The sequence below is a fragment of the Anabas testudineus genome, chromosome 19, assembly GCF_900324465.2.
Source record: "Anabas testudineus chromosome 19, fAnaTes1.2, whole genome shotgun sequence".
NCBI lineage: Eukaryota > Metazoa > Chordata > Actinopteri > Anabantiformes > Anabantidae > Anabas > Anabas testudineus.
Genome location: NC_046628.1, coordinates 8971747 through 8986115, shown reverse-complemented (window position 1 = coordinate 8986115; position 14369 = coordinate 8971747). Strand labels below are relative to the sequence as shown.

Here is a 14369-nt window from a genome sequence, read left to right as displayed (position 1 = left end):
TAAAAGCAGCTGTGTCGTCCTTTAATCCGGCCTGTGTTAGGTCATCAGTCACTGTCCAATCTGGTGACCACCCTGCCTTTGCTTCTCTACCTCTCTCTGTGGTGTCAATATACTTTAAGTGTCCAATTATTCAGTTGGTGTTTGTGCACATAGGGTGTCTCTCCTAACAAGGTTTGGGGAGGATCTGGAGGACAGCGAAGTTGGTGAAAGGAGGGACGCCTCGGACCAGAGTGTATATTAGACCCTCACACCCAGGATGCTTGGCCCACTCCTGGATACCTCCTTCAGCCTCCTCATTCTCCTGCCAGGTCTTGAACATTTTGGGCTGATTCCTTCAGGTCCACTATGTTGGGACAGATACTTCTTCAGAGTGTGGCGATCCTTTGGCTGGTGCAGGCCACACATACACTGGGTGAGTGTCTGAAGAGCATAGATGACGGTCACTGATGTGTAAAACAATATGTAATTCTTTGTTAGAATACATGCAAACAAATAAAGACACAGAAAATTAGCAAAGGTAGTATGTCATTTGGTTAATTAAGACAAAGTGGCTTAAACTTTGCCGTTAAAGGTATTGGTATACTTCAAAATGTATCTGTATAAATCTGTATGCTAAATGTTCTGTGGAGTCACTGTAGTGAGCTATGCGTCTGCCATCAGCTGTCAAGAGAAGGTGCAAGACTTGATTTGACAGTTACGAGCTGTCTCGTGGCCAAGGATGATGTAGCTGGCACTGAGAACCGTTCTGTGTCTGCACATCGGGCATCATTTAAAGTCTCAGCGTTAGCCCTGCAAGTGACATCCTACATTTAATTTCTCATCTTGCAGGAAGAAAATTTATGTGATTATAAAAAAAAAAAAAAATCCCTGATGCTGCTTTCTCAAAATGTTTTTGTTTGAATATGAAGTAGGATTGTAGCATCGTCGTGTTCTAGTAAATATTTAAACCATGGATTACATCTACATTCAAGCACTTTAATGATGGGACCTTTCAGTCTTTGAACTTCTGTATTTTGGTTTCTTTAATACATGTTTGATCACAAACAAGAATAGAGAATTTAGTGTGAATAGATTTGAAACAATTACTAGAATAGATTAAAAATATCTTTTTTGTCACATTTAAACTTACAATAAATAAACTTACAATCTGTTTCAAACCTCCAGTGAAACGGTTTAACCTGCTCAAAGTCCTCATGACATGAAGGACAGTGAGAAAAATGTCTTTCTGATGGTCGGGTTTGTCTGTCAAATTTCAAACGATCATGTTAAGGTGAAGTCTTAGCCATGTGAGCTGTAAATCTCTTACGTGTGGTCGGCCCGTTTCCAGGTTTTCTTAGGTCGATGTGAAGCAGCCATATATCCTGCTGCTTCTTTACTCGCTGTCTCCATGTGGGAAATCAAAGGCTGCCTGGCTTCAGTGGCAGCACCTGTCTAAATTTAACGTCTGTACGTGAGCGGGGAAGAGAATGGTTTTACTACGTGTGCACAGTCACTGCATTGATTTTAGTGAGTCTTCCCAAAATTGTTTGTCAGGGTACTGACAAACCAGGGGACTGGATGTTAAAAAAAAAAAAAAAAAAAAGAACCTTATTTTCTACTTCTAAGCACAATTATTTTATTTGTACACTCAGACTGATTTGCTAAGCCTCTCTATCTCAAATTTATTTCACTTTATAATAAAATAAAAATAAAAGTGATTTCTGTAACTGCAGAGAAAATAACTAAAACACATTTCCCATCTCTCTTGATCCAACCCCTTATTTCCCTGCTAGTAATTTGTAGAAAGTTTCTTACAAACTCACATAGATCATTTTTTAACATGAGATAAGACCATTTTCTTGAAACATCATTAAAGTTACATGTACTGTAGAGACCTTTGGATTCTTTATCTTTCCTTAGGATTTTATTCTTTGTAAACCAAATAAAAACAGTGGTGCTTCAGAGATCTAGTCTGTTTTAGTTTAGTTTAATTAAATTGATTCGTCAGTCAAGTTCATGTCAGTACCATGACTGACAGCAGTTTCAAATGCATTTCAGGTTATGGCGCTACATCCGGAGTGTCCAATGGGCAAGGGCCACAACTTCACGGTAAATCAAATGTGTATTTGTGAAACATAAAATTAATGCATTTGTTAAATTCTGGCACAAACCACAACTTTTTTCACATTTGTCATGCATTCTTTTAGGAAATAACCCCCTCAATGGTGGTTTAGGAAGATTGTTGATGCCATCAAAAGGTAAAACGGCACATAATATTCTCAGCTGTGAATTTGTATGTTCTTAAGAATATTTTGTTATTAATAATAAGTATATTGTTTTTGTAGGTGTGGGTGCACAGAACGGACACAGTGGTTACCCCACAAAAGGAATAGGTCAGTGATTACTGTTAACTGAATCTCCATAGTAGGCTGAACGTATTTTAGAGTTAAATTTTCCTTTTTTTGCACAGGTTATGGGCCAGCAGTTGGTGTTTCAACTGCAAATGGAGCAAAATTAAATGGTAAAACTATTTTTCTACCCTACTGCACTAGCAAATTTAGAGCTTATTTTCACTATACACATTTTTCTCTCTAATTATATACTCTGTCCTGTTTAAGGCTATGGTGCAGCTGCTGGTGTAACCAATGGGGGAAGGACAAAAGGTAAATGTGTCATACCTGTATTCACCATATTTATATAATAATAAGCAATTCATGAGTTGAGGAAGATAAGAATGCTGAATATTTTGGATATGTTCTTTAAGGCTATGGAGCAGCAGCTGGTGTGACAAATGGACAAAGCGGCAAACCACAGGGTAGGTATTCCAGTGGGGATCCACGTTAGGCGGCAATAAAACAGTTTGAGGTCAAAGAATAATATTTTTTAAGTTGAACAACCTAGAAAGAAAGTTTCTATTTGAGTGGGAAGCATAATGGTGGCCCAGGAGACTTCCCCGTGTGTTGACACAGCACAGGTCTGGCTGGATTTGGAGAAAGGTGTGCAGACATATGTGTTGTGTTTGTGGTTTTACCGTAACTTTTGGGATGCAACAAGTTGGCTAAAGTGTTCTGTTTAAGGTTTCCAGACTGAAGAAAACATAAAGTGAAGTCAAAATAAATAAATAAATACATAAAAAGATATTCAACATCCATAATGTTGCTAAATATTCCAGATTCACTGTTTTCCACCAACCATTCATTCTTTTATCTTATTCAACTTAATGACTTGTTGCTCTGATTCTTGTTGCAGGATATGGTGTTCAAGCTGGCCCAGTCAATGGACAGCAAATAAAGGGCAACGGTATGATAGATCTTTTTTTTTTTTACACACACATACACATTCATACTTTCGCACATACATAACTCAACTGAATTGTTCTTCATACTGCAGGCTACGGTGCTCAAGCTGGAGGATATGGTGGACAAGGAACTAAAGGCAATGGTAATTTAGATATGAAGTACTGGATTGTATTTGGCTTTGGGTTTGATTGAGACAGGGTTACAAGGAGATTTCTATTACTTGAACTGATGCTTTGTGTGTTGAATTTGAAACATACAGAGTTGCTATCATGCTTCTATGGAGAACATCGGGATCTATGAAATGTAGCAGTTTAACCAGGACATTTAAATTAAAAAGTCCACTGTTCCAGAAATATTATGAAGACACACTCTATTTTCCAACAAATGCAACAAATGCTTTCGAAGTGAGAAATGAGTCTCTTGGTGTCTCTGTTTTTGTCTTTTAGGTTATGGGGCTGCAGCTGCTGCTCTGGGTGCGAATGGAGCTAAACAAAATGGCCAGTAACCATCGATAGAACTCTGTTCATTAGCAAATACAAGAATCTGATTCAGTTTTTCATGAGAAATAACTCCCATGTACCCGAAACATTTTCAAAATCTGATAAAGATAGTGCTTAGCATCTAGCATCTAGCAATAAAACAGTTTCCTTGCTGATCGTATAGTTAGTAGGATGATTGGTAGAGATTGAAAACATTTTTGTCATCTCTCTACTTGTAGGTAATGGAGGAGCAGCTTCTGCACATCATGGATTTGGAACAAAAGGAAACGGTACAGTAGAGTTTCTCCTAAAGCAGTATTTGTGTATTATTTGTGTCATGTCTCATCATTTACACCTGTGCAAAAACATAACTTTAAAATACTTTTAAATGGTATCAGATCATTAAATGGAATAACTCTTCTTCAGGTCAAGGAGCCATTGCTGGCAGCAATGGGGCAAGAACCAATCAGGGACCCACTGGAAATAAACCCTTGAAGGGATATGGTCGACCACCTTATGGTTCAGGTAATAAATCTTCTTTTATTTTTTTTTTCTTTAGGAAATCAAAACTCATACACAACATTTATACTTTTGCATTTCTTCAGTCAAAGGTCCTGGTGTGGGAATGGGAGCATCCAGAGGTCTTGGACTGCCTCAGTTTGCCAGAAACCAAGGGAAGGGTGAGTGAAGATCATTCCATGGTGCAGATTTCACAACCTTATAGTCCATTAATATAATCTTTATATGTCATTCCAGTACATAGCAGTAATGGTTACAATGGTTATGGAGCTCAGCCCATGGGAGGTGAGTTACACACAAGTCAGTCTATGTTGTCACCACTTACAGGATGAATAAAATATGTGTATTAATGTACTGGATATATAAGTATGTTTGCATTGTATTTTTAGGCTACAACGGTGGCTATGGCAGCGCTGGCTTGGGTCTGGGATCTCGGTATGGACATGGAGGACTGAAAGGACCAAAGCAAGGTAGAAATATCCTTACTAATACTGTTTGGTTATATACATGTTTCTAGTCTGTCTTCCTTTATATAACTCAATACAATTCACTGTACTGATTGTGATAATAAACAATATGGAATACAACATATCACATACAGTTAAAGTAATCTAATGTCATTGTCAGAGCTGCTAAAGGGAATTGCAGCATTGTTAAGTAAATACATTCAATAGACATTTGTTATTAATATTCCTATTATAATAACAGTTTCATATTAATATTATTGTTGCTGTGAATCTCTTAGGTTATAGATACCCCAGTAGTGGAGCTAACAAGCCAGCAAAACCAGGTAAACACAACACTTACATCACATAGAAAAGCAATAATTCAGTTGAATGACTTTCAAAAGGTTTGGGCCATATTAGATATGAAGAGCTCTCTCTGTGAAGCACATTGTCAACAATAATTAAGTGCTGATCTGTTATTTTTAGGTTATGGCAATATTCAAAATGGGTTGGGTCCAAAACAAAATGGTAAGAGGTCACTTCTTTTCAGATGCATTTAAGATTCAAAATGTTTTTTGTTTCTTATGACAGATCATAGATTTGTTGTCATGACTGTGTTGCAGGATATCGAGGAGGCGTAACAAGACCCCAGACAGGTACTACTTGTATTATAAACACAATGGCTTCTTCAGATATGATACCATGGATGCTGTTATGATTAATTATTTCATCTCCAGGTTATGGAAATGGACCTGTTCCCAATGGATATGGAAATAAACCCAGTGGTAACTGATCATATTCTGTGTTATTCTGCATTTGCATGTGTCGTAATTTAATTTCAAAAAGCATATCTCAAAAGCAAAAGTTACCTTTCAGCCTACCTAACTTGTTACACTCCCAAGCTGTGATTAGACAGCTGATTTTCAGCTTTTCAATGAAAATGTTCCCCTGCACCTCCTCATTAAAAATAATGAGAGTGTTTTGTATCTGGCATTGACAGGTCTAAACAGCTCTCTGCTAAACAATAATGAAATGCAATACACCACTTTGAATTGTCACTGTAATGTGCAGTAAATTCATGTTACAATAAAAGAAGACTGTGTGAAATGTGTTTTGAGCACAATTTTTTTAAAAGGATACAGTATTTATACATTTTTTTTGTGTCATAGTTTATTTCTTGTTATTTTTTAATGTAGACATTTTAAATTATCCGTAATCACCAGCCTTGTTTTATTTTGTCTCAAGGTTATGGAGTCAGAAACGGGGCTGCACTCGGTGGATATGGAAGTAAACTGAATGGTAAAGGGTTATTTATAAACAAGCTTTGAAAGTTATTTGTCAAAGTTCAATTTGTGAGGTTATTGTGGCAGTTGTTCTTTACCGTGCATGATATTTATTTCCAGGATATGGACCAGGCTCAAAACCTCAAACTACCAAAGGAGTTGGAGTAGTGTCACTCAGTCAAGGTGCTAACACACTTGGTAAGAACTGATTTTTTTCTTAATTTTTCTTTCTGATGTATCCTGTGAAACACATGTTACAATATCATAATACACTATGTGAAGTCATAATTGGATTCAAGGTTTTGTGAACGTGTTGCATTTCACAGGCAGCGGAGGTGCTGCTGGACAGTTAGCTAAAGCAGCCAATTCAGGTAAGTGCTCTTGTGCATGTGTTTGGTTTCAGGTTGTAACCTCTCTCTTGTTACATGTCTAACAAGTTGTTCATCTCAACCTAAAATATTCTATTGGTGTAATGTAAATTACTGCGTTTTAAGTTATACTATATATCTGCTTGTATTCTTATTTTTATTTTGTAATCTCCATTGTTTTTAGTTTCCCCCGTCATGTCTCCATTTCATTCTTAGGTTATGGCTTCTTGCCAAATGGGAAGGCTGCAAAAGTTGTCGGAGCATCCAGCGGAAAGAGTCTTAAAATTCTCTCTCCTGAGCAGCTGAATCCACCACCAGAAGGTGTTTTTCCTCAGCGAGCAATAACTCAAGGTGCTGCACCTGCTGTACCTGAACCAACAAGCGGCATCCTAGTTATGGTAACTCAAGAGCAAAACCAAAATCTGCATTCACCTGCGCCACAAATAAAAAGTTACAAACAACCCTCAATAATTCCTCAGGCCACACAAGCACCGTTACCTGTGCTTCTACAAGGCAAAGGTCCCAAGCCTGCAGCCCAACCCACACCTGAATTTGCACACATGGGTCCACAGGGGAAGGGTCCAAAGGCAGGCAGGCCTGTAGCAGTTATCCAGAGTAACCCAGCACCAGAGCCTGCAGTGATCCTCCCTGAAGGCAAGTATCCCACAGGAAAGACATGTCACTGTAGTAGTTTCTAACTTAATTTATCACCCATTAATAACAATAACAGTTGTTACTTTTAGCAAAACAGTCGGCATAACTGTTGATGAAATGTATGGCCTCTAGGTTATGTGACTGGAAGTGCTGTGCCTGAGCAGAAAGGTGCAGAGGCACCTGCTCTTTTCGGGGTAGACAAAAGTGTTGAGGGGGATGCTGTCCCTGAAAGCGCTGAACCCTTGAAAGTCAAAGCTGTTCCCGAACAAGTAGCAGCTAAAAGTACAGGGAGCATCACCCCAGACGAGACACTGACTGTGGGTGTGCCTGAGGTTACTCCAGAAGAAGCAAACATCAACACTCAGCCTGAGGCAGGACCTGACAGGCTTGGGGTCAAAGGTCTCTCTGCAGGGGAAACTGGGGCAACTGGTAAACTAAATCTTGTAACAGGTCCAGTGCATGTGTTGCAGTGCATGTGTTGCAGTGCATGTGTAAATGTTGACTGAACTGTGTTTGTCCTAACTTTCTGCCTGTTGCAGATTTATATACGCTGTGTTCACTCTAAACAGTTCACAGGATTTGTCACATTGTAAGAATTGTTCTGTTTTTACAGCCAGGATTCAGTCTAAAGTGTTTAAAGACTCTCTCTATCTATTCAGGTGAATTTTACAATGATATGTAATAAAAGGGAAAATATCTTAACATGAGAGTGAATCCTAGCCAGTGATCATGATTATCAATGCTATGAACTTGTTTGTTTCTTTGCTGCATGTTCTCATCAGTGTTGTCTCAAAAATGACCAATAACTCGAGTTTAGATGGGTTTATCTCTTACATTGTGTTTCAACTTCAGGCGTGACCTTTTGGGAAATATGCTTATTGGCTTTCTTGCTGGGAATCCATCACAAAAATGATAACTGTCTGTCTGGTATAATTGAAACTGGGAGTCAGCCTGGCCAGTAAAACTTCTTTACGCTTTGTTTTTATACAGATTAAACAAATTATTAGTGTATTAATAATCAGTCTGTTGTAGAGGTGTGACTGACAGAACCAGTTTCCAGCCCTCATACTAAGGTGCTGGCAATTTACAGACTATGCTTCTATGACTCTTCTCATCTCACTATCAACTAAGCATATTTGCCAAAATGTAAAATTTTGTTGGTATTTGGGGATTTATTTGATCTACATTGTGCTGCTCGACTAAAAAAGAAGACTGTGATACCTTGTTTTGTGGTCCTTCTGATTTCTTTTTTTAACAACTTTATTTACCTTTATTGTCATATTTTTTTAATTGGGTGCATTTAGTGCATGAGTGGATTTTCAGGTTTAACCCACTGACTGAAGATGACATGGCTGGTTAATGATGTTCCAAGTGTTAAAATGTTGACATAGAGAGATTGCACATGGATAATTTCCATCTAAGCCCTGATCTCTGGTGTCTCTGCTTTTTAGAGAACAAACAACCTTCAATCACCAAGGGACAGGGAGCTAAGCCAGCCACACCTGGTAATCATTCATTCGTCTACTTTCTTGGATTTAAATAGGATTATAGAGAATATAGGGTAATATAGGAATTTTTCTTTATTAAATTACTTGTTAGTAAAATGCCTTCAATTGTACTTCTAATCTACATGTTTATTTTAGACTGTGACCCATCAGGAGTACCAAATGGACAATGGATGAAAATACCTCGGCCAGGTAAACGGAGTTATATTATGTATTATGTGCATGGTATTACAGTATATTTTAATGTGAGCGATTGCCACACTGTGTCGTTTTACTGTATTTATAATGAATTTGAATCTATCGTGACTTGAAAGTTAAAGCAGATAATGAAAACTTTAACTACCCATGTTTTATCATATGGATATAATGTAGGTGCTGAAGTATCTGCTGGCACAGAAACAAAAGGTAGGCACTAGTGACTGATACAACATTTTGCATAGATAAAATACTATTGTTTATATTGTTTATTTATCATTCCTGAATTTGTTTGAAGGATATGGAGCAGGAGCTGGAGTTTTAAACACATATGGTACTAGACCCAATGGTAAATCAGTTTTAATGGTTTATTCCCAATATTCAGCATCATTTTGTTAATGAGTAATGAAGCCCATTACAGGTTTAGCGATGTGAATGCAGAAATGGTTTTAATGTTCTGTAATTGTTTAGGATTTGGTGCTGGTGCTGAGGGATATCCAAATGGAGGAGGAGCTAAAGCCAGCAAACCAGGTAAGGAGTTATTTTGCATGAAAAACATACAGACATAATAAACCTTGGAAAAAGAATCCTGCTGTGTCCTGTTTTTTTCATGTAATTAAGAAGTGATTCTTAAAGTATCTTCTGGTTTTCGTGTGTGCAGGCCTTGGATATCCTTATGCAGGGAAACCTAAGCTGCCTGGTGAGTGATTTCTTTTTCTCAACTGAAATCTCTTTAGACTGATAAGGAATAGAGATATTACAATTAGAAGTGTAGTTTGCATTTTGATCATATTTTATTATGCTCTCAGGCTATGGACAAGGAGCGTACCTTGGAGCTGAATATGGAAATGGAAATTCACATAGAGGTACATATACCTGGACATATAATTAGGCATAGAATTGGTTTTATAGGTCAACTGTGTGGCCAGTGATAGGTTAGACCTACAGTATGAACTAAGAATCCAATCCCTTAGTTCATACTGTAGGTCTGTAGAACTAAGGATCTCTTAAAAACAGAAAACAATTCTGTTTTTAAAAAAATTTAAGCACTAAGTACTAAGTCAATGAACAGATGTAGCATACTTTGAGTGTGAGCTTGTTGCTCAGCATGTACATGTAGCTTTCAGTGCAGTGACGTAGTTTGTAATGTCTTTTATGCAGGTTACGTAAATGGTTACGGGCCTGCTCTACCACCTGACTATGCCAGTAAGTAGGACTGTATGAAATTTAGTTCAGAAAGTCTGTTTTGCAATCATTTTGTTTTGTGTGAATTACAGAAAACGTCAATATTTGTCTTTTTTTTCTAGGTCTTGGCCAATCTGTACCTACCACTGATGGAAAATCAGGTATGATATAGGTGCAAACACGCAGCTATCAGTGCAGCTTCTCTCTTATCTAAGATAAGGGTGAAAAGAGAAGTAAGCTAGATCGACAATGACTGTACTGAAAAATAGATGCAATAATCCATAATTGTGCAATTTACTGCTGATTCTGCAGGTGGCACTAAACAAGTTCCTTACAATGGAGCCCCAGTGGTGCCTGCTGGACTAGATGGTAAGCCTATGCTATTGCATAGAAATATCTGATTTAAGCATGAAAGATCTGTAGGATTTTCAAATCTACAAGGAACAAAAACACTTTGCAAACAGTCTATAACTGTTTTTGATCCGGGTAAAGAGACAGAATGGCTGGAATCTGATATCCAACACATTTAGAGTTCAGCGCTGCCTTCGGGCAGCTGTGAATCATCTCTATTTCTGTGCATCTAAAGCATTGATTACAGTTTAACTCACTGCAGGCAAAAAGTTCATATACACTCAGATGTAGAGTGTACTGAGGGTCTACATGAATGTTTGCATGCAGTTTACTCATCTGATGATCCACGGTTAAGTAAGATTATTTCAGAAACAGTCATGGAGTTATATGCATTTTAACAACAGTTAACAGCAACACATATATTTTCTACGTACCTATGCAGGAATGAGTCAGTTTGAGCCTCAGCCAGCTGGCCTTGGTCTGAATGGAAAACAGGGAAATGTGTTTGGGGGTACGTACAGCTTCACACATTCATGTTTTTATTAATGCAAAGTCATCTCAAAGAGAAATAATAAAAAACACATGTACAGCTTAATTGCTAATTAATACAATTTTTTTTAATGGACCACACTCATACAGGATTGGGCGGCTGGCCTTTTGGTGGCCAGACACCCAACAACAAGTATGGTGAGTCCTTTTTGGTCATATTCCATTACTGCACTATCCAATAAAAGGTTATACAGTATCTCTATGTTTAGATATTTTTATGGCACTTGTAGAAGCAAGTTAAATTCTCAGCATTCATGTTTCAACCAGTGGTGTTCTCTGCTTACTGTGCTTCAGGCATTGGTGGTTTGCAATTTGCTGGGCAGCCTCTCAGTACAGGAACAAATGGTGCAGGAAAGTATGGTATGTCGCTGTTAGTGTAGTAAATATAATAGTAATTCATGAGCATTCGTTGAAATGATTATATTAATTCCCAATACTTGCAGGAGGTCTTGGTGCTGGTATTGGAGGGGTTCCTGCACCTGGAAAATATGGTATGACAGAAAAAAGATTTTAGCTTTAAACTTTGTCTTCTATAGTACTCATTAAAAAGTGAGCAGACCCTGATAGACTGCTGATATAAAATGTTTATGTGGGGCCATGGGATCATTTCTTACTGTCTTCCTTCCATCTTTGCTCATGGCAACTTCTTAGTCTTGGCAGTTATAAAAATACAGCCAGCAAATCTGCACAATAATTTAATTTGTTATCTCCAGGCGCTGTTCACAACTAACTTCTCTTTATTTACTTTCTTCCTCTTCCTCTAAAGGTTATGGAAGAATAGTTTATCAAGCTCAACCAGCGGGACTGAGCCCTGAAACTAAATCTGCTGGCAAATATGGTAAAGTTTGAAATTTGTTCTTGTTTGGTAACAGTTTCAGAAAGCAGATAGCCAACTTCATTTAGGTTTTGTGTAGATTAAACGAATGGGACAACTTGGTTATTATAATATTGCTAGATGGATTTTGTTCCTTTTTACAGAACCAGACTTGTTGCTTCCCCAGTTTTAAGCCTTCTTTTTACTAAGATAAACTAACCAGCTGCTTTCCTGCCAGGTCCGGCTGTGTTACCATATCAGCCTGAACATGTTGGACTGGGACACAGTGGAATATTAACCAAATACGGTGAGATTGGGCAAACCTCACAGCTACTGTCTACTTGTGATTTGTTCACGTTTCTGGTTTAACTTGTGTGTGGCTGTCTACTGTTTAGGAGGTGGTGAGGCTGCCCATGCACTACAGGGTCTTGGTTATGGTGCTGAAGCAAAATCCTCTGGAAAATATGGTACAGTAACACTTTAACGTTTTGTAATTGTTCTGTTCTCGTCATACCAATGATTCCTTTCTTCTGAATTGTTGACTAAACGGTGTCATATCAATATGTCAGATAACCAGGGAGCGTACCAGCAGCAGCCTCTTGAATCTACATCAGAAGGCGGAACCGGTGCACAATACGGTATTTTAACATTTTTGCTACTGAGTAAACAAGTTAGAAATGTACAAATGTAGGCGTAACTTCTTCTGTCTTGAACAGACACAGCTGGTTTACCTTATCAGCCCTTGCCTCTGGAGCCAGATTCAGCTGGGAAATCCTACGGTGCGTGAGGAAAAGCAGTGCTAGTTTTAGACATTTAAAGCATAAATATGCTATAGATCCCAAACTCCTCTTTTTACTTATCTCAGTTTTCCTTTTGTTCTTAGTGAAGGGAGAGGTACCAACTCCTGCAATTGCAGCCGAAGGTGATGGGGTGTCTGTTTATAGATATGGTAAGCATAGTGTGTATTTCTGCATGGTGCCTTGTTGCTTAAGTTAAACTGTTTGTCACTTTCAGACAATGTGGGCTACATAAATGGACAAGTGCAGCCAGGCGGTAGGTAACCAGTGGCACTAGTTTTCCTCTTAATTAAAATTTTGACTGCTTGTATAGTGCACCGACAATAACGACAGCATTAAAATGTTCATTAATTTCTCTTTCCCAGTTGTTGCTTTTTCTGCAGCCCCTACTGCCAGCCCCACCCTGGCCTACCCCTCTGCCCCATCCTATTTGACTGGGGAGTCCCACCTCACACCTGATGTGGCACCTGGAGTGGCTGTTGAAGACCTCTCCGCCCCTGCGGGCACTGCCAGCCTAAGCCTTGACTCTGCAGAAACGCAGGGCGTGGCACCGGTGCCCGAGCAGCCCGAGGAGCTGCTACAACAGCAGCTGCCACGTCAGATCCACATCCAGCAGCAGCTCAAACTGCATTTTCACCCACAAAATAAACCATGGACAGGTAAAAGTAAAATCAAAAATTTGACAAATTAATTGATAAAATAAAATAACAACTGAAAACAAGCTGCATAAACTGTGTGTCTCTAAACATTGAAATAAATCATGTACCCTGTCTAAGTAGCTGAGTAGATTTATTCAAGTACTGTGCAATTCTGAGGTACTTTACCTGAGTATTTCCATAATGTGACTTCTGCTTTTAATCCACTACAATTTAGAGAGAAGCATTGTGCTGTTTGTACATTTACTTAACAGTATTAACTACTATATACTTTTCACATGTAGATTTTTATTACAAAGTATAATCAATTATAAATCATGATGTATTATTATGGATTCATCACCTGCCAGTACATAATAGTTAAATGCTTAATGCCAAGTTGCTGGGTAATTTCTCTGGCCCTTGTTTTATTAATTAGTAGCAAATTATCTTACACTGCCCGTCCAAAATAAAAAAACAGCTGGCAACAAGTTATATAACCCTAACTTATATAGTCTTTCCTTTGTGAGAGTTTAGTAGACTACAAACTCAATTTCAATTAAAGTAATGTTAATGATTTTTCAAATTAAATTACTTATAAATTTAATAACACTGCCTGGCCAGTGGCCAATAGTAGCTTCTTTACTCTATGCTTATGCTAAGCTAATCATCATGAGTGACATTAGATGTTTGACAACCTTTGAGTAACAGTTTGCTTTGTCTTCAGGAGCAAAAAACGGAAAACATGATTTGAAAGGCTTCTTTGGAAATAGTGGCTATCAAGGTAAGAGCAGACTGATTCAAACTAAAATATTTTTGCTTTGTGGTGGTTTTCATCAGTCATTCCATTAATTCAAACTGCGTTCTTTTATTTCCTCACAGGTTAATCGTGAAGATGTGACGTCATATTTTCTGACATTGTGAATTATTGTTTCATTAATGTATATTATTTTTGTTTAATCCTGACTGTTGGATATTACCAATAGGACATATTTTTGCGTATGTGTTGTAAGTTTAGAGATAAAATACCATTTAAACATTTTGAGTTGTCAGGTTTGAGTGTATATTTTTCTGCATCCTATATAAACGCTTTGTGCTGCACTTAATGCACATGCAAAGAATTTGTTGGACAAATGTAATTTGCCTGCTGCATATAGTCAGTGTTTTAATTAAACCAAGCAGTTTTGCCTGGATGTTGTCAACTCTTAACGTTTTTACAAAACATAATTTATTTTAACATGTTCTTTACTCTTTGTGTTATGTTAATGTACAGGACGGTATTTAATAAAATCATCAGAGTCCCAACGTTGG

General features: G+C 37.9%; 1 protein-coding gene across 1 annotated transcript; it reads left to right on the top strand.

Annotated features, from left to right (window-relative positions):
* Positions 1 to 3727: 3727 nt before the first annotated feature.
* Positions 3728 to 14356, top strand: cmn (calymmin). Its single transcript, XM_026351865.1, has 40 exons — positions 3728 to 3751; positions 3997 to 4047; positions 4156 to 4282; positions 4363 to 4437; positions 4514 to 4561; positions 4666 to 4746; positions 5022 to 5066; positions 5209 to 5250; positions 5346 to 5378; positions 5460 to 5507; positions 5968 to 6021; positions 6126 to 6203; positions 6332 to 6376; positions 6590 to 6771; positions 6853 to 7027; positions 7160 to 7456; positions 8479 to 8532; positions 8671 to 8724; positions 8905 to 8937; positions 9026 to 9076; positions 9199 to 9258; positions 9389 to 9427; positions 9537 to 9593; positions 9889 to 9933; positions 10035 to 10073; positions 10225 to 10281; positions 10706 to 10774; positions 10903 to 10950; positions 11107 to 11172; positions 11256 to 11303; positions 11579 to 11650; positions 11865 to 11933; positions 12022 to 12093; positions 12196 to 12264; positions 12343 to 12405; positions 12510 to 12575; positions 12641 to 12679; positions 12789 to 13082; positions 13786 to 13842; positions 13941 to 14356. Exons 1-40 carry the CDS (start codon positions 3728 to 3730, stop codon positions 13943 to 13945), a joined length of 2931 nt encoding a protein of 976 aa, XP_026207650.1. The 3' UTR covers positions 13946 to 14356.
* The last annotated feature ends 13 nt before the right edge of the window (positions 14357 to 14369 follow it).